The 21,603-nt window shown below is 37.6% G+C and overlaps 1 protein-coding gene across 1 annotated transcript; it reads left to right on the top strand.

Annotated features, from left to right (window-relative positions):
* Nucleotides 1-111: 111 nt before the first annotated feature.
* On the top strand, nucleotides 112-20,406 carry LOC121854485 (innexin inx2-like). The gene is made up of 5 exons (XM_042349194.1): nucleotides 112-585; nucleotides 16,592-16,833; nucleotides 18,389-18,610; nucleotides 18,715-18,890; nucleotides 19,035-20,406. Exons 1-5 carry the CDS (start codon nucleotides 217-219, stop codon nucleotides 19,112-19,114), a joined length of 1,089 nt encoding a protein of 362 aa, XP_042205128.1. The 5' UTR covers nucleotides 112-216; the 3' UTR covers nucleotides 19,115-20,406.
* Nucleotides 20,407-21,603: the final 1,197 nt, after the last annotated feature.

The raw sequence follows: 21,603 nt of genomic DNA, 5'->3' as shown, positions 1-21,603 counted from the left end.
CAGGATAAAAGTTGCTGCATGCCCCTACACAACCTGCCATTCGAGGTTCCTCCTTTTCAGGAACGGCCCTTGTGGGAGCCTGTGCGAGGCTAGCCAGCTGACCAGCCTACCAAGGAGTGTGGCGTCGACTCTGACTGGGAACACTAGTTCACCGCGCTGCCCGTCTTGTGAGATACTTTTGTACTGGTGCTGTGTACGAAACTTGGAACCGCCAAAATGTATGATGTGTTTGGCTCTATCCGGGGTCTATTAAAGATAGACTCCGTGAGTATCGACAATAATATATTTCGGATGCATTACAAGGCGACAATGTTTCTTTTGGTGGCTTTTAGTTTGTTAATAACACAGAAGCAATACTTCGGTGACCCCATAGACTGTATCGTCGAAGGTGTAGACGCCTCGATCATGGATACATATTGCTGGATCCACTCGACCTTCACTATCCCGTCCCTTACTGGAGCTGTGGTAGGTGAGGAAGTTCCTCACCCTGGCGTAGCCAATACTCAAATACATGGGCCGGACGACCAATACCAGATAAAACATCACAAGTACTACCAGTGGGTCACCCTTTTTATGAACCTTCAGGTAAGCTTCTCCAGTGTGTACAGAAAGGTAGTTTGAAAAGTGTCTTAGAATTGTCTAAACTATTGAGTGCAAAGATAAAATTCTTTAGATTCCATGGTTGTGTGAAAGTAAAATTTTACCGAACGTCAAAATGGATTTCACTGGAATTAATGTGGTGCAGCGCAAGGTGGTTCGTTTGCACCTACTGGTTATTAAAAGGCTTCAGCTGTAGAAAGTCTTAACAAATGATTTCCATTTGAATCGAAGTACAAACCTGGTTTCTCGAGTCTTGTTATATTCCAGATGGCATACCGTATGTGGCTGTCGTAGAGCTGTTTTAATTGGGATTAAATGGAACGATATGGGTAGGGTATAAATGGGGGTGCCTAGTATGTGCCAATAGTATGCCCACTGCAGATTCCTCCATTCTTACGAACGTGTGCAACTCAAACCCTAAGAGCTTTTGAATGCCGCTTGGACAAAACTTACTGAAAAAAACTGCATTAACATGTGCAATAGACTGATAAGCCTGGTATATTATTTTACATATGTATATTTAGGTATGTAAATGTGCAAACGTGCATGTAATTGTTTGAGGGGATACACCCCATTTCGTCACCAACTCGGTTCGTCACCCCAAAAAAAAAATCGTCACCAATACCAAATCCGTTTAGGCGCTGGTATTAGCGACAAATTGCAAGTTACTATTTAAACGAATAGAAATTACACATGTATACAGACGGCTCGAGAATTTTTGTTATTATACATGAATATTAATAAACATTGGTAAATAAACAAAAATAGAAATTACACATGTATTCAGACGACTCGAGAATTATTATTATTATACATTAATATTAATTATGTAATAAAGAAAACGATTAAAACATTGGTAAATAGACAAAATACAGAAAAAATGAAGGCCATTTCTTCTTCACCACCTTGGTTGATTTGCATTTGCAACTAGTTGTTGAGCACAAGCTAAAATCGTGCACAAGAAAAGCAAATCATGACAAGTCCGTCACTGGATGCTGTGGGATGAATATGAAGAAAAAAAATATCACCACTTCGAATTTCCTGAAAAATTACCAGTGTGTTTTTCCAAGCTTGCATGAGTAATATATATATATATATATATATATATATATATATATATATATATATATATATATATATATATATTTTTTTTTTTTACGGGGATTAGTACACCTGGGGCACAGGTCACTAACCCACATCGGGGCCTGGGGGCGAAAGGGTAATAATAATAATTCATAGTAAATAAAATTTAAAATAAATAATACAAAATTGAAAATAAATTAATAATGATAATACTGTATGAATAATAATAATAAATACAAAAAGGTAATAATAATAATTCATAGTAAATAAAATTTATAATTAATACAAAATTGAAAGTAAATTAATAATGATAATAATAATACTATTACTATTAATAATAATAAGTACAAAAATGAAAAAAATCGGAAGTGAGAAACAATATATGTATGTTGTGTTGTCAATAGTAAGATAAACAATTGAGACCATGCAATTGTGTGTAAATGAGGCAGAAAGTCAGATCAGCAAGCTGGGACTTGGTCACAATTTTCGTGATGCCATATGGCAGCAGGGTCTACCATTAGACAACACATTTTGCTTCCAACATCTTCCCAGGCGGTAGTACCTCCCTGTTTGGTAGCTGCCTACTACCTTACTGTAATTTTTCTTAGTTATTTACTGTGGCCGACTTTATAACATTGTTTGGTAGTCTGTTCCAGTAGTCAACAACTACTCTTTGTGAGAAGTTTTTTTTACTGTTCGTTCTGTTGTGTTTCTTGAGGATTTTGTGATATCCCTTCAAACAGTTTTTGTTATCTTGGAAAAACTTTGATTTGTGGATCTGTTCAACACCATTCATGATTTGGCATGATTTGAAAGCTTTCTTATAAGTCACTGCACTTTCTTCTTTTCTTGAGTGTAGTTATTCTAAGCTCCTTCTTTCATATGACATGCAATAGGCCGGCTGGCCTGTGCATGGCAGCTCCTGTCGAGAGTTACTACCACTCTATCATCCATGAATCTATCTAGCCTCCTTTTAAAACTTTCCAGCATTCCCGCACTTACTACAAAATTGCTAAGCTTGTTCCACTCGTCCACCACCCTATTTGTGAACCAGTTCCTTCCTATCTCCCTCCTAAACCTTAAACTTATCCAACTTAAATAAGAACATAAGAAAATAAGGAGTCTGCAATAGGCCGGTTGGCCTGTGCATGGCAGCTTCTGTCGAGAGTTACTACCACACTCTATCATCCATGAATCTATTTAGCCTCCTTTTGAAACTTTGCAGAGTTCCAGCACTTACTACAAAGTTGCTAAGCTTGTTCCACTCGTCCACCACCCTATTTGTGAACCAGTTTCTTCCTACAGTATCTCCCTCCTAAACCTAAACTTATCCAACTTAAAATCGTTGCTACGAGTCCTATCCTGTTCGGATATTATAAGAACTTTAACTATATCTCCTTTATTGATTCCTTTCACCCACTTAAATACTTTACCATATCTCCCCGCACTCTTTTTCTTTTTAGGGAATGCAAGTTTAGTTTCTTTAACCTATCTTGATATGGAAGGATTTTAAGTCCCGGAATCATTTTCGTCATTCTTCGCTGCACCGACTCTAGTGAATTGATATCCATTTTATGATAAGGGCACCAGAACTGAACAGCATAATCGAGGTGCGGCCTGACTAGCGCAAGATATAGTTGCAATAAGACCTCTGCACTCTTATTACTTACACATCTAGATATAAAACCCAATACTGTACTCTGTTTGCCTTATTTCGAACATTAACGCACTGTTTTCTAGGCCGTAGGTCCGGGCTTACAAGTACCCCTAAGTCTCTTTCACAAGTCGACCTCTCTAGGTTGATTTTGTTAAGGCTGTATACATTGACAGTACAGTATTTGTTCTTCCAATATTAAGTATGCTGCTCTTGCTGGTGTTGAATTTCATTTGCCATTTTTCTGACCAATCCTGCAGTTTATTTAAATACCGCAAACTTGTTTATGTCACTGCTGATCAAAGTATCTAGATCGTTTATGTAGATTTTGCACAAGAGTGGGCCCAGTACTGACCCCTGGGGAACCCCACTGGTTACACAGCCCCACTCAGATTTAACACCATCTACGCTGACCCTCTGTGTTCCATCGGTGAGCCATGATTTATCCAGTTTAAAACTCCCCTCGATACCATGAGCCTTAACTTTTCTCAGAATCCTCTGATGCGGTACTCTGTCAAACGCTTTGCTAAAGTCTAAATAAATAACTTCGTAATTTTCGTCGTTATCTACTACCTCGAAGACTTTCCTAAAAAACGTCAGCAGATTTGTTAGACGAGATTTTCCCTTTGTAAACCCATGTTGAGAGTCGTAGATTAATTTGCTTTTCTCTAAATGCGATCGGATGCTATTTGCTATAATGGATTCAAGAAATTTCCCCACTGCTGATGTCCGGTCCAACTAATTACCCAAATGTAGCAAAATGTAGCCGCAATGAAGTCAAATGATGGTCGTACAAGCGTAAATCGGGCTGTGAATCACTTCTCGATTATTATTTGGTGTCATAGTCATAAAAAATTGGTAAACTTAATTTAATCTGAGTTGTGTTAGGTTAGATTAGATTAGATTAGGTTAGATACATGCACTTGATCTATTAACTCAGATTAAATTAAGTTTACCAATTTTTTGTGACTTCGTGACACCAAATACTAGTCAAGGTTAGGTTAGGTTAGGTACATGCACTCGATCTATTAACTCAGATTAAATTAAGTTTACCAATTTTTTGTGACTTCGTGACACCAAATACCAGTCGAGAAGTGATTGGCAGTCCGATTTATTCATGTAGGACCATCATTTGACTTCATTGCGGCTACATTTGGGTAATTACTCGCTCCCTCGGTACATGCACGCGATCTATTAACTCAAATTAAATAACTTTTTCCAATTTTTTTTACTTTGTGACACCAAATACTAGTCGAGAAGTGATGTGTAACCCGATTTATTCATGTAGGACCATTATTTGACTTCATTGCGGCTACATTTGGGTAATTAGTCGGACCCCCGATGTCAAACTAATCGGCTGGTAATTTGACGCTGATGCTCTGTCTCCCTTTTTGAATATGGGTACTACATTTGTCTGTTTCCACAGGCAAATTTTGTTAATATCTTTCCTCAGGTATGTTCGTATGGACACCAGGCCTAAACAGCATATTCCAAGTGTGGCCTCACCCAAAAATCTGGTAATATTGCAGTAAACAGCAACCACAGAATTCCGGAAATTCGCTACAATCAACCGATAGAATTTTTTTTTATGATCATTATCTTATATTACTTTAGGTTCGGTAACATTTATTTATCAGATTCTTTGGTTGCTGTAATCTGCAATTTCACCCAAAATCTTATACAAAATATTGACCGGTTCATGGCACAGTCAATCAAACGAGTTTTTTTTTTTTATCATTCCCAACATCTGATTAGCTTTTCCAGTGACTTACATAAGAACTTAAGAAAATAAGGAGTCTGCAATAGGTTGGTTGGCCTGTGCATGCCAGCTCCTGTCGAGAGTTACTACCAGTCTCTTATCATCCATGAATCTATCTAGCCTCCTTTTAAAACTTTCCAGCGCTCCAGCACTTACTACAAAGTTGCTAAGCTTGTTCCACTCGTCCACCACCCTATTTGTGAACCAGTTCCTTCCTCTCTCTCCTAAACCTAAACTTATCCAACTTAAATCCGTTGCTACGAGTCCTATCCTGCTCGGATATTATAAGAACTTTATCTATATCCCCTTTATTGATTCCTTTCACCCACTTAAATACTTCTATCATGTCTCCCCGCACTCTTCGTCTTTCTAGGGAATGCATGTTTAGTTTCTTTAACCTTTCTTGATATAGTAGGTTTCTAAGTCTCGGAATCATTTTCGTCATTCTTCGCTGCACCGACTCCAGTGAATTGATATCCATTCTATAATAAGGGCACTAGAACTGAACCGCATAATCGAGGTGCGGCCTGACTAGCGCAAGATATAGTTGCAATAAGACCTCTGCACTCTTATTCCTTACACTTCTAGATATAAAACCTAATACTCTGTTTGCCTTATTTCGAACATTAACGCACTGTTTTCTAGGCCGTAGGTCCGGGCTTACAAGTACCCCTAAGTCTCTTTCACAAGTTGACTTCTCTAGGTTGATGTTGTTACGGCTGGCTGTATACATTGACAGTATTTGTTCTTCCAATATTAAGTATGCTGCACTTGCTGGTGTTGAATTTCATTTGCCATTTTTCTGACCACCCCTGCAGTTTATTTAAATCCTCCTATAGTGCATTTGCATCCTGCCCTGAATTAATCTGCCGCCCTATTTTGGTGTCATCCGCAAACTTGCTTATGTCACTGCTGATCCCAGTATCTAGATCGTTTATGTAGATTATGAACAAGAATGGGCCTAGTACTGACCCCTGGGGAACCCCACTGGTTACACGGCCCCACTCAGATTTAACTCCATCTACGCTGACCCTCTGTGTTCTATTGGTGAGCCACGATTTTATCCAATTTAAAACTTTCCCCTCGATACCATGAGCCTTAACTTTAATGAGAAGCCTCTGATGCGGTACCCTGTCAAATGCTTTGCTAAAGCTGACCCTCTGTGTTCTATCGGTGAGCCATGATTTTATCCAATTTAAAACTTTCCCCTCGATACCATGAGCCTTAACTTTAATCAGAAGCCTCTGATGCGGTACCCTGTCAAATGCTTTACTAAAGTCTAAGTAAATAACATCATAATTTTCGTCATTATCTACTACCTCGAAGACTTTCCTAAAAAACGTCAGCTGATTTGTTAGACAAGATTTTCTCTTTGTAAACATATGTTGAGAGTCGTAGATTAATTTGCTTTTCTCTAAATGCAATCGGATGCTATTTGCTATAATTGATTCAAGAAATTTCCTCACTACTGACGTCAAACTGATCGGCCGGTAATTTGATGCTGATGCTCTGTCTCTCTTTTTTATTATGGGTACTACATTTGTCTGTTTCCACAAGTCTGGCACAACTCCCGTGCCTAATGATTTTGTAAATAAATTTACGATGGGTCTGCTAATCTGTTCCCTACACTCTTTCAAGACTTGAGGGAAAATTTCATCCGGCCCTAGGGATTTTAGCTTCTTTAATTTATTCATCCTCTTAAGAACGTCCTCTTTTCTGATAGCGATATTCTTTAATTTCTCTTCTTCCTTTCCCCTAAATATCAGTTCCACCTCTGGAATTGCAGAGATGTGTTATTCAATCTTGAAGTCACTTTAGATGGTCATACCTAAATCTGTCTTGTCTGACATTTTTAAAATCTTTATTTAACACCGAGTGGATACGGGTATGGCAGATATACACCAAAAATCACACTGGATATAGGTACGGCAGCCACATTGATGGACTGTGCAGGGGCGGATCCAAGGAGGGATCCAGACCCCCTTCCCCCCCTTTTCATTAGAAAATTTAAATACTATTTCTTTAATGCAGTAATGTAATCAGGCATTTTTGTATAGTAAAAAATAATTGCTATTGACCTCAGAATATCTCCAAATATCAAGTGCACATAGCCTCAAAATGCCCATGATATTGGTCAGAGTTAAAAAAACAGCTGGGTAGGCTTGCTGTTCTGGCCTTGTTCCCCAACCCTCAACTTCTTGGACAACCCCTCCCCACCCAATTTGATATTAAGACCACAAGAACATAAAAATGGAGGAAACTGCAGCGGTCTTATTGGCCCATACTGGGCAGTCCCGCTTACACCGAACCCCTGTCGCTAATATAACCATCCAATCTATTTGAGTTAATAGTGAAGTTTGGTAACTTGTTCCACTCATCCACTATTATTTCCAAACCAGTGTTTACCTATCTTGCGCCTAAATCTAAATTTGTATAATTTAAAACCATTGCTACGAGTTCGCTCCTGGTTGGATAGTTTGAGTACCTTTGTTATATCACTTCCATTTATACACCTTGTTCATATTGCCCCCTTACTCTGTCTCTCGAGGGATTGCAAATTAAGATGCTTTAACCTGTCTCTTTACTCAAGGTTCCTAATGCCCGGGATTAATCTTGTCATTCTCCTCTGAATTCTTTCTCGGGATTCTATATCCATTTTGTAGTACGGTGACCAGAACTGAACCACCCCTGCTGTGTTGTTAATGGTTAGGTTATAGGATAGGTTTGGTTAGGTTAGCTTGGTCAGAAAAAAAAGGCCATCTTAAGTAACTATAATTGTTTAATCTGCCCACCATGCATGCACATTAGGCTGCCTATCAATGGACATTGACTTTCACATAAGTTGCTGTATCTGTATACTGTGCCTATATAATAATGTATAATTTATAAGTACAGGCGCCCCCCCCCCCTCCCCCCTCCCCCAATTTTGCTGATTTTTATTTCTCGTCTTTTATTATTCACGGATGACACCCTGGATGTACCCAAGAATGTCTGTGAGTAGTTCCCAAGAATGTCTGTGAGTAGTTATAAAGTTTCTGGCATTTTCATGGCAGGGACAGGGAGCCATTTGTTCTAGAAACAGTAATTTCCTTTACCTGTACAGGTATTGTAAATATATATACAGTATATATATATATATACATATATATATATATATATATATATATATATATATATATATATATATATATATATATATATATATATATATATTATATATATATATATATATATATATATATATATATATATATATATATATATATATATATATATATATATATATATATATATATATATATATATATATATATATATATATATATATATATATATATATATATATATATATATATATGTATATATATATATATATATATATATATATATATATATATATATATGGGTGTATATATATATACATATATATATATATATATATATATATATGTATATATATATATATATATATATATATATATATATATATATATATATATATATATATATATATATATATATATATATATATATATATATCTACAGAAGTCCAAAAATCCGGAATGCTTGGGGATTGGGTCGGTCCGGATTTTCCGGATTCTCAGGCAGTACTTTTAAAATTCAAATTTAATGAAGAATAAAGAAGAAATGAACAGGTACATTTTGATAGTTTATTCATTTGCAAATATAGCATGCTTCATTTATCAAAACGAGCAGTTTTAATGAAAAAGCTGTGAATATTAAATTTTATTCTTTGCCTTTTATATATCATAAATTGTAGACTTTCCAATGTCGTATGTTTCCATTAGAACAGTATTGCTCACACCACGTTCTAGTTTCTTAATTATTTCAAGTTTGTCACTCAATTTCAATGTGTTCTTCTTTCTCTTCACACAACGAAGTTTATCTACTTTAGGAGCCATTATTATGAGCTTGTACAGTACTCTGTAAATGGAAAGAGTAGGACTCAAAATATTGTTATATTACAATGGTATTCTATTCATACTGTGCTTGATATAATGCATTCACGGAAATGTAATATTTTTGCTGAACGTACGTATTACAGTGGAAAGTGGGATAAAATCGTGATGAAAACAATGACTTTCGCTTTCTTTCGTTCAAACGATGTTACCGTAATCGCTTTTCGAATGGTTTTCAGTTAAAAAACTGTTGTATTACAATAATATTCTATCCTAATTGACTTGAATAAATACTACGATACCATATTTCTGAATATTTTCATTAAAATCCATCAAAATCATTTTCCTTGTCATCGTCTGCAGCACCAAACAGCTTCTCCCAGTCCTCTCTTTGAACAGGGCTAGAGGGTACGTGTTTTTCGAATCGTTTTCAGTTAAAAAACTACTACATCACTCGTCTATTTTACCTAAACTGCGCCTGAATGAATATATTCTCGGAGATAAATAGTAGTTTTGTGGAAACGTGACGTATTTCAATGTAAAATAGGATAAAATACATGACGAAAACAAAAGACTTTACCTAAGCTTCCGATGTTCTTGAGATGTTACTCGTTTTTTTAATAGTTTTCGGTTAAAATTCTGATATATTACAATGATATTCTATTCATACTGTGCTTGATATAATACATTCACGGAAATGTAATATTTTTGCTGAAATTACATACGTATTACAGTGGAAAGTGGGATAAAATCATGACGAAAACAATGACTTTCGCTTTCTTTCGTTCAAAAGATGTTACCGTAATCGCTTTTCGAATGGTTTAGTTTAAAAACTGTTGTATTTCATTAATATTCCCTCCTAATTGACTTGAATAAATACTTGAATGGAAATATACAATATTTTTGTTGAAACTACCCGGGTTTCAGTGTACAGTGTCGTAATAATAAATGGTAAACAATTTGCCTTCAGCACTTGTGTTTCATGCACGGCGAGCCTCAGTTTATAGGACGTAGAGCGCTTTTAGTGGTTTTGTTGTTCCATTACCCTCAAAAACGTGGGTGGAACTATAAACGAGGAATATCATAAATTAACGATTTCTTGGTCAAAAAATCAGGGTCGACTGATAACGAGGGGGGGTTATAGACGAGTATATACGGTATGTTGTCACAGTTTGATTGCCCATTTTAAAGTGGCGACCACGTGGTCGCTTGTTGTCGCTGTGCAGCTGTGGCGCTCACGCATGCGCACATGCACACTGTATGTATGTATATATATATATATATATTATATATATATAAGGAGTCTGCAATAGGCCGGTTGGCCTGTGCATGGCAGCTCCTGTCGAGAGTTACAATCACACGAATCTATCTAGCCTCCTTTTGAAACTTTCCAGAGTTCCAGCGCTTACTACAAAGTTGCTAAGCTTGTTCCACTCGTCCACCACCCTATTTGTGAACCAGTTTCTTCCTATCTCCCTCCTAAACCTAAACTTGTCCAACTTAAATCCGTTGCTCCGAGTCCTATCCTGCTCGGATATTATAAGAACTTTATCAATATCCCCTTTATTGATTCCTTTCATCCACTTAAATACTTCTATCATATCTCCCCGCACTCTTCGTCTTTCTAGGGAATGCAAGTTAAGTTTCTTTAACCTATCCTGATATGGAAGGTTTCTAAGCCCCAGAATCATTTTCGTCATTCTTCGCTGCACCGACTCTAGTGAATTGATATCCATTCTATAATAAGGGCATCAGACCTGAACCGCATAACTGAGGTGCAGCCTGACTAGCGCAAGATATAGTTGCAATAAGACCTCTGCACTCTTATTACTTACACTTCTAGATATAAAACCCAATTCTCTGTTTGCCTTATTTCGAATTAACGCACTGTTTTCTAGGCCGTAGGTCCGGGCTTACAAGTACCCCTAGGTCTCTTTCACAAGTCGATTCTCTAGGTTGATGTTGTTAAGACTGTATACATTGTCAGTATTTGTTCTTCCAATATTAAGTATGCTGCACTTGCTGGTGTTGAATTTCATTTGCCATTTTTCAGACCACCCCTGCAGTTTATTTAGATCCTCCTGTAATGCATTTGCATCCTGCCCTAAATTAATCTGCCGTCCTATTTTGGTGTCATCCGCAAACTTGCTTATGTCACTGCTGATCCCAGTATCTAGATCGTTTATGTAGATTATGAACAAGAGTGGGCCTATTACTGACCCCTGGGGAACCCCACTGGTTACACGGCCCCACTCAGATTTAACACCATCTACGCTGACCCTCTGCATTCTATCGGTTAGCCATGATTTTGTCCAATTTAAAACTTTCCCCTCGATACCATGAGCCTTAATTTTTCTCGGAAGCCTCTGATGCGGTACTCTGTTAAATGCTTTGTTAAAGTCTAAGTAAATAACATCGTAATTTTTGTCATTATCTACTACCTCAAAGACTTTCCTAAAAAACGTCAGCAGATTTGTTAGACAAGATTTTCCCTTTGTAAACCCATGAGTCATGGATTAATTTGCTTTTTTCTAGATGCGATCGGATGTTATCTGCTATAATTGATTCAAGAAATTTCGCCACTACTGACGTCAAAATGATCGGCCTGTAATTTGACGCTGATGCTCTGTCTCTCTTTTTGATTATGGGTACTACATTTGCATGTTTCCACAAGTCTGGCACAACTCCGGTGTCTAATAATTTTGTAAATAAATTTACAAGGGGTCCGCTAATCTGTTCCCTACACTCTTTCAAGACTCAGGGAAAATTTCGTCCAGCCCTGGAGATTTTGTCTTCTTTAGTTTATTTATCCTCTTAAGAACGTCCTCTTTTCTGATAGTGATATTCTTTAATGTCTCTTCTTCCTTTCCTCTAAATATCAGTTCCATCTCTGGAATTTACTCGCAAATTTCTTCTGTAAAAACTGATAATTAGCTGTTCAATGCTTTGCTTATTTCCTCACTGCCATTTATCACTTCTCCCCTCCCTGACTTTAAAGGCCCAACTTTGTCCTTGACTTTTGTTCTATATACCTATATACGCCGTCTCTTAATTTACTTTAATATCCAGGTTCTAGGCATAACCAAACAAAAAAAAACTGAAGTAAATCAAAAGGGGATAAAAATTAATAAAGTCAACCTTTAAGCATTTAATTAAATTAAATACTAACACGATAAAGAGCCTCGTAGGCTGTCACAACAAATTAATTCGCTATCGAAACCTTTAAGACAGAAATGATACTAAATCATCGAAACAGGATTACGTAACCACTGCATAAGCATAAAATAACTAACACTAAAATTAACTATCGTGAAACAACACTGAATTACTTAAATGTAACTAAGCAAGCACTGATGAACACATAAGAGACATGAATAGGTACTCACATAGATAATCCACATTGGTGGCGACAGGAACAACACAGAAATAAAATGAAGTATAAGTAACAGGTTACGGGTGTCACTCAAAAGAACGTGAACTGAATGGCAAGAGGACTGGACTGAACTGAACTCCGTCTGCTGGTGGAGTACTATATATATATAGGGTCGGCTCCCGCGACATGCCGGTGAAACATGGGTCGTTTAACTTAGAAGTAGAAAACAATAGGATATGCATACAAGAATAACATCATAGATAGGGGTTAATTACAGATCTCTCTTGGCTATCTGCAAAGCGTCAAGGAGATTAATAACAGCTTGTGTTATATAACATCACATTTCTGAGCTTGTAGTATACAGACGTGCATCTATCTACGCTTAATCTGTACATGCAGAACGTAGTTTCATGCGATACTCATTGGATACAGCTTGTGTATTTGTAGTGTCTACGACCTGCGTAGGTACGACTTGGGCGTTTTTGTTTTTATTTTGTGCAGACGTAGAGTCTACTGTAGGAACGTCGTGTACAATGGTGGGAAGCAAGTCAGAGCTCACCTTTTTTAATCTATCCACGTGTACTATGTCGGTAATTTGAGTATCTGGTTTAAGTATTTTGAATTTGCTACCGCGCTCTTTGGCAATTATCAGGAAGGGTCCTGAAAATGTCGGCAAAAGTTTAGAGATTCTTTCAGGTTCTCTTATTATGACAGCGTCGCCTATTTGAAGCTTGATAGGCCTAGCATGTTTATGTTGTGTGTAAATCATTTCAGCGCGCGATGCTGCTAATTGTTTACGCACTTTTTCATGGATGTCAGTGAAGGTATTGATTTGCTTCTTTGCATAATCATCCATGTTATATACAGGTTGTGTAGGTCCTGTAAGTATGTCATAGGGTCACCTTTTATCGGCCCCATATATGATATAGTAGGGTGCTTTGCCTGTGAAGCTATTTATTGACGCTGCTTCTTGAGGTAACCAATCCGCCCATGCTACCTGCATTGTATTCACTATATGTCTGAGAATCTCTAGGTTTTTGTGATTGGGCTGCTCAACTAGGCCATTTGATTGTGGGTGATAAGCTGCTGTGAAGCTTTGTTGAATGCCGTATTGTTGGCATATGGTTTCAAGAAGTTGATTCTTAAATTCTGATCCGTTGTTGGATAGAATAACCTTAGGTGTAGTGAACGGACATATGAGATGCTTCACTAAAGCGTGTGCCACAGTCTCCACGGATTTATATTCCAAGGGGACTAGAATCACGAATCTGGAGAAGTGATCAACACACACAAGTATGTAGGTAGAGCCTTGATGGCTTTTTGGCAGTTGCAATAAGTCGATTGCGACTGTTTTGAATGGACATTCGGGTGTCGGGTATTCGAGAATTGGAGCAGGGTGCATCGTAGTTCCCTTGTGTTGAGCACAAGATAAACAATTAGCAATGTGTCGCTCGATGTCCCTTTTCATTGTACTCCAATAGTAAGATTTTCTTATTTCTGCAAGGCATTTGTCACGCCCTGGATGGCCTGCTTGAGGTGTATTGTGGTACAGAGTGAGTACCATGTCTCGTAGGTTGTCAGGTCCGACAATTTGTGTGACAGTATCCTGCACTGTTTTTGTTGTACGGTGCAGTATGTCTTGTTGCAGTTCAAACTGTTTGAACGGAAGAGGTAACTTTGGTAGATTGTCCTCCTCACCTGATTCTAGAGCATAAATTAGTGTGTTTTCGTTTCGTCATAAGCCTGTCCCGCCATAGACTGTGCCATGAAGAGATCCTGTGCTTGGATTCGCGTTAATGTTCTGCTTACCATTCTAAAAACCCATGTGAGATGGCTGTCATCTCCCTGATCAAAAAATCGTATCAAATTTCTTTTGAACTCGTCATATGTTGATCTAGTAAAGGCTGAAGCATTCATTAGGTTACTTGCGTGAAACACTGGTTTAATGTGACCACGGATAAATGCTTTACGATCCTCGTCATCTTGGACATTATGTCATGTCTCGTCGCATCCTCACGTGCTCGGAGAAATGCGAATACATTATAGTTAGGTTCTTCCCCTGTGAAGGCTCGAATCCGATCATGCTGTGGTAATATTTTCCACACATTAGTTGCTTGCGTCACTGGGTTAGTCATGTTAGTGGTTATGGGTTTACTAGTTAATGGCAATGCTGGTAAATTACTCGTGCATTGATAAGAAGATGTCAATACACTGTCAGAGGTAGGTTACTATGCAGAGGTGTAGTGTCGTAAGAACGTCCTGACCTAAGTTGTGTAAATAATAATTCGTTATTTGTTTTATATATGACTGCTTCACTAACTTCTATGGAAGTGTTTACTGTTAGTTCAGGTTCAATGACTTGTAATTCATGCGCACCTTCGAGTTCACATGTGTCAGTGTTAACAGTGTCACTTGAATTATTATCTAAGTTTTCATTAAGTTGATCGTTAACAATATATGAATGATCCACAAATGTTTCTTAGATTTAAATGTTTAATAACTTTGCCAATCCATTCACAATAAGGTAATGTGAAATGTAATTTTAGTGATAATTAATTGTATGTTATTTTTCCATTAATTGTTACAAGGCACTTTATAATTAATAATCTATCACGATGTCTACCGTGTGAAGATATGTTTTAAATTATATATATTATGTGTATATATACTTAATGATTGTTTGTGAAATACCTAATACCGTAGAGTTGATTGTAGTGTCTTGGAGAAATCCTCTTGTTTACATCTGCTCAGCTGGGCTGGGTGTATGACGTAGTCGTCCAGATGTCGCTGCTCTCGATGACGTCACTATTGGAGGTTCTCTACCCAAAACAGATTACAGATTTTTTTTACAGATTGCCCACGTGGGGGCTAGTTTATTGGGCACCCCCTTACATCCTGTGCAAGGTGAAGCGCAGAAGCGTTTACAGTGCCCAACTGGGAAGCATGCTGAGTTCATGCTTACCTTTATGACTCGTGCACTAAGGGCGTCAAGGCCTGAAGGGTCAAGGGTTTTGTCAGTAAGTTACATAAAGTGACAGAATGATGAGTGTGTGTGGGAGGAAATTCCCGGTACAATTAATCTGTTCATGGTAAAGCATGGCAGGTCCCTAATAATGTCAAGTGCCAGGCCTGTCACTAGGAGGAGGGATATCTGGTCAGGGAGGGAAGAGGTGTTGGTAACGACTGGGGACCTGTAGGAGGAGGTCATAGGGCAAATGAGGATGTGGTGAAAGAGGGTGTGAGAGTCGGTTGACCACAAAGTTTACAAACAGTGCGGCCAGGCTCAGGGATGCCAATGTACTAGGCGTGGGGGTGGTGGAGGTGATATGGTGTGGTGGGGCAGGTACAGTAGGGGTGGAGGGAGGCACATAGACATTGACAACATTGAGGGACACACCTTTTAGTGTAATTGTGATGGTGTGTGCGTCGACATGTCGGTGGGGTACAGGTAGCCGGGGATGGTGTCCTCAGCTCCAGATAGCCCTGGTGGAGACAGCTCAGACACAGGAGTGGGCGCGGCTTGCGGTGGGTGGAGGACAGTTTGAGGCACCAAGTGTCGTGAAGATGGGGCAGGACATCGCTCTGGGGCAGCAGGACACACCAGGGCAGGCCCGGTAGGCACTACACCAGTAGTGAAGGCTGCCGGCGGTGGAGTAGGCCGTGAGCAGGGGGGGGCTCACAGGGGGACTACCAGCTTGTGTCAAACCAGAAGAGAGGAGTGACTGGGTGGCAACAGATGGCAAGAGTAGGTCGGAGATGGTGGTACAGAGTGTAGCGAAGAGTTATTCAATACGGTTGGTAAATTCTTGGAAGAGGGATATGATCTGTGCCATGTCACTGGCGGGGGGTTGTGGGGGGGCACCGTTCGGAGCACAAGGCCTGACAGCGTCAGAGTAGAGACAGGGAGGAGACCCAGAAGTAGTTGAGTTAGGAGACGGCCGGGACTGCTGTGTTGTTGCCAGGAGAGGCAGGTGTTGTTGTAGTCTGCCCATATGATGCCAAAGTGTAGCTTTAAGTTATTATTTGAACAATAATTTCCGACTCCTTCTTGGAAGAAATACAAATAACCCATCCTGTCTATAATGCATTTGTGTTGGGTTTTGTAGGAACTCCACAAACCAACATTACTTGGATAGGTTTTATTCCATGTGTTCCAGTAGCAGTACATTAATTAAGACATGTTAATTGTGCCTTTTTTCCAGGCCATTATGTTCTACATTCCCCGGTATCTATGGAAAATCTGGGAGGGTGGCAAGGTGAAGATGCTTGTTATGCAGCTTAATTCGCCCATCCTGGATGACGATGTCAAACGGGAACGCAAGGCCATGTTGGTGGATTACTTTAGCGTCAATCTACACAACCACAATTTCTACGCATTTAGATTCTTCCTCTGTGAACTTCTGAACTTCATTAATGTCATTGGCCAAATTTATTTTACAGACAGGTATGTGACTTGCTTGGGAATTACATTATTTGAACAAATCACTGATTTCAAGAAATGGAGTGCATAATTGATGAGAATACTGTACTCTATTTGGTATGGTATCTGTATAGAGTGCATATTTTTTTTCCACACGGGTACAATACCAGTACTATGTGGTACACTCCAGGTCCTAGGAATAAAGTTATGGACAGCTGCATGGAACCTATTTGTGATCTCTTGCAATGAAGAAAATCATAAGGTAAAACTATAATATGATATAAATAAAATAAGACTAATAAGTTTAGAAATAAAATTTAGTGACGCAAATCGAATCTAAACTGTAAAAAATTGCCAAAAATTAAGTTTTCAGCAGAATTGCATCAAAATTTTATGCGTCATGTTAGTAAGAAAGTTCCATCAATAAACAAATTGGCAGTCAGACCGTGAGTGTGAGCCACGTCCATTTAAATTTCCATAACTCTGTGCGGGCTGCCTCAACTACTGGATTAGTGAAGTGATAGTTGTGTAATGTAATTTTTTTCCATATTTACAAGGAAAGTGTTTAGTTTTCAAAAGCCGTTACAGTATCAGGCTATACAACCTCGTCATAGTGACAATGTCTCGAACAAAGTCCCTGAAAGAGGATGATTTTCTAGACGTACATAAATTTTATCAGTACCATTCTCTTTGTTATAGTGTTGGCTACAAGATGCAATATAATTTACATCAATATAGGCACAAAGAATAATAATTTGAGAATCAATTTGTATTTTCTCAAAAACTATTGGTCCTATCAGAAACTTGATTACTGCTATGGAAAGCTCATAAAATTCCACTTCTAGCAATGTATAGTACTTAACCAGTTGGCTCAGACAATTTTGAGCTAGGAGGTTGTGAACGTATTGCTGTGTATTTTTTTCTCATGTTTCTTAGAAGTGACTAAAAATAGCTTTGTACTGTACTTGTATTATTAATTAATTTTATTTATTTATTTTAATCATGTTGCCGAGAAATTGATTACGAAGCCAAAGATATAGTATATGGTTTATGCCATAAAAAGCAAGTTTTTTGGGGAAATTAGTAAAGCAAAAAAAAGTATTCATCATGCACTGTCTCACCTACCCTGGGGGCCTCAGAGATGTGATCTTGGAACTGGAAAACTTGAAATTTATCTCGTGCGCGAGAGGGTTAAAATAAAATAGGTGATTAAGTACCCCTATTGCAGTTAAATATTTTCACATTGCCAGGTCACTAGTGTACAGTAGGTTCTGTACAGCTATCAACAACTTTAGTCCTAGGGTGTGCATTTGGTTAAAGAATCTGTTGTATCCAAAATCCCAGATACAGTGTACTGCACTGTAGCATAACAAACACCCACTCTTAATTTGAGCTACCTTTCTTTTATTGTGAAAAGTGGGCATGAAGTATTAAGTAAAATGGTATACAGTATTTTGCACAGTAGCTATTTGGGAAATTCATTGTTCATATATTGTTCTTTATATTTGATTAATACTTTCTGGTACTTTAAGTACTTTTGAGTTTGTGTATCGATTTTTTATTTATTTTTTCCACCAAGGTTCTTGGGCTATGAGTTCACAACGTATGGCACTCGTGTCATTGAGTTTAGTGAACAAGAGTTTGGCTCCCGTCACGACCCAATGGATGAAGTATTCCCCAAGGTGGCAAAGTGCACCTTCCACAAGTATGGTGCCTCAGGCACAATTGAAAGACATGATGGGCTTTGTGTCCTACCTCTCAATATCTTCAATGAAAAGATCTACATTTTCCTCTGGTTCTGGTATGTTTGCTAAGTTTATTTTATCCTGTTTTTTAATTGTTATTCAAAAACCTTTTAAGAGAGAGATGTATTTATTAGGGATTTTAAAGTTATTTTCTCTCCAGGTTCATCATTGTAGCTGTGATATCTGGGGTTGGTCTTCTTTACCGCTTGGCCACCTTCACCCCAGCATTTAGACAGATCCTTCTTAGGACTCGCTCCCGCCTTGCATCTTCCGATAATGTGGAAGCTATCTCCCGCAAGTGCCAGATTGGTGACTGGTTTGTTCTGTATCAGTTAGGTAAGTTTCTCTTAATTTTTATTGAATGCAGTATAGCATTTTTCTTTTTAAAGTGTGTAATTGATCAGATATATTTTTTAGGTTAAAGGTGTGAGATTTTTGTACTTCAATGAAATCTAATGAATTTGTACTTATTTCTCACAGCAAAGAACATGGATCCTCTGATCTACAAAGAGTTCATTACTGACTTGGCCAACAAGCTTCAAGGAAAGGGCCCTGTCTAAAGGATTCCTGCCTGGATTATCAGATTAGGCACACCCATTAAGCCTACAGCTAGAAACTATTTATTTATTTTTTTTTCCTACTTGAGTAAAGTAACTGACCATGACAGGGGACCACCAACTGAACATCAGGACTCCCCCAAGATAACCCCTTCATGGATTTATACAAGGATGCCAAATTTGCTCATGTTTTATTATGTGGATTTTATTGTGGCAGAGGGTATGGGTTTTCTTAAATGTTCTTATCAGATATTTTTTTTAACAAATGGTGCATATTACAGTATTTAAAATACTCATTGGTGCACAAGTAGCTTTGTTATACCATATGCAGTCATCACAAGGATAAGGTTTTAAATATGTGAAAGCTCAAATCTGTTTGTCTTTTATATTAATTAATAACATGTATATAGATGTCTTGCTATACATTTGTATTAACACCTTACTCCAACTTTGTAGCTGTGTATTGTATGTTTATGTTTAAATTTCAGAGTGAATATCAGTATCAGTGTTCATTATTGTTAATTTCTCATGTTAGTATTTATTTTTCTCCTTGTGTTTAATGAACAAAACTGGAACTATCTTTATTTTTTAAGTATCTGATTAGTATTAAAAAGCAAATTTAAGGATTGGGGGAGCAGAAGGATGAATCGGTTAGGGAACATGTCATTGCTTTCTGGGTTCTTTTGCAGCTATGTCTTCCACTTTCATTCATTAATAAGTACTTTTATTAGATTGGCCTGTGAGAGTCCTGGATAACATATCTCAATACTCGCATCATAAATTCTATTCTATGGATAAAGGCGAGCAGTTTTTTTTTTCAGGATAGCCATTTGCCAGTCTAGTCACCTAGCTCTTTCATTTCTGAACGATAGTTCCTGTTACCTGTGTGTCATGGTATGGTGCCTTGCAGTGCAGTACTGGATTAGAGGGACCAATTATTGTAGTAGATGACTTGTTTGAAAATATTTTTTCTACTTACTTTGTTAGGGTAGTTGTGATAGGTAATATTTAAGGTATTTTGTGTATTTGAAGTCCAATCGAGTCTAATGAGCACATGGATTTCACCTCTTAGTTATTGGATGCATGTACATTATATTTTTAGCCTGATTTTGTTATTATGAAAGCCTAAGAGATAGGTAGCTAAGTAATGTAATACAAATAGTGAGGTCTCATGCAAAGAATAATGCACATTTGCATGTATTGACAAGTCTGAAGGTCACAAGATAGATGTCAAAGTGCCTTAATAAATATATATGGTGTGTATGAGCGACCATGAATTAAAAATAAACCTCAAACTAATGGTTTTAATTCCCTATTGATGATCCTATAAATTAGTTACAGTATATAAAAAGTATTTATTGTATGGAAGGACCTTAAGATATTAGTTTACACCTATGCAGAAATGAACACTATAAAGAATGGAGAAAAATTTTACAATGTGGGTGGTGATTCATTACATACAGTAGTTGTAAAGTACAGTACATGTCTGTGAATACGATTTACAGTACTTGTTAGCTTAAGCAAAGTATATAGGACACAGTTCTTGAATTTTAGGCTTTGAATATGAATATCATTGAATAAAAGCAAGGGTTTTTTTGAGAGAAGGGTTAATTATAAAATTGAGAAAATAAGAAAGTGAAAAAACTTTATGTAGCTGTGTTACTTGAGAATAATTATGGAGAAAGATACGAGAATTTTATATAGATATTGCATAAATTATGAAGAGTATAGGAATACTGTATAGTATGGCAATTATGGGGGCAGGTACTGTATAGTAATTTGGCAAATTTTCTAAGGGTGTAATGTATAGAAAAGGCTGGTGAGGGGTTGTGCAAGAGGATGGAGGTGGAAAATGAAATGGCTGTATTTTGTCACAATTGTGTAATTTCTTTCTGAATACAAAATATAGAAAAGAGTTGCAATATTTTAAAAGCATGAAAATGCTTGTGTCCAAAATTATGAAGTACAGTACATTGTACAGTAGTATTTGTGGATGACAAAAAATGGAAGGGTGAGTATAGATGACCATCTTTTCTCAAATTGGAGATACAAAATGCCTTTGAATCCACCCTAGCTAACAGTTGGATAGAAGAACCACCCCAGATATGAGAGCATTATGTTATATATGTGTATGTTTATATGCTGCCTTTATTGATTATATATACATTATATATTATGTTACTTCTTACTGAAGTTACAATGTGTTTAGGCCTGTGTAATCACGAGTATGTTGTAAGGAAAACAACAACAATGAACCATCTGAGTAAGAGTCAGCATGTGGCTTCTCATTCTCCCATTAAATCATGTAAGATACTACACTGGTGACGAAGATGGAATTCACAAAGTGTTGGTTAAGTCCTTCAAGAGAAGATAGTGACCACTGAAGGAAAGGCTACACTGAACCTGGAGAATTTGAGTGAAGAGAGCAACCATGGCTTGCGTCAGTGGATTGAGAGAATAGTCTTCTATCTGGCAATTGACTTAATGGACTA

The sequence above is a fragment of the Homarus americanus genome, unplaced genomic scaffold (genome assembly GCF_018991925.1).
Source record: "Homarus americanus isolate GMGI-L3 unplaced genomic scaffold, GMGI_Hamer_2.0 scaffold51859, whole genome shotgun sequence".
Taxonomy (NCBI): Eukaryota; Metazoa; Arthropoda; class Malacostraca; order Decapoda; family Nephropidae; genus Homarus; species Homarus americanus.
The sequence above is the reverse complement of the archived record's forward strand: the minus strand, read 5'-3'. Positions and strand labels throughout refer to the sequence as shown.

Excerpts from the sequence above, each read along its gene's own strand:
- LOC121854485 (XM_042349194.1), top strand. The coding sequence starts at position 217 with ATGTATGATGTGTTTGGCTCTATCCGGGGTCTATTAAAGATAGACTCC. Across the intron at positions 16,834-18,388 it reads CAAATTTATTTTACAGACAG|GTTCTTGGGCTATGAGTTCA; the intron begins GTATGTGACTTG and ends TTTTCCACCAAG. Across the intron at positions 18,611-18,714 it reads TACATTTTCCTCTGGTTCTG|GTTCATCATTGTAGCTGTGA; the intron begins GTATGTTTGCTA and ends TTTTCTCTCCAG.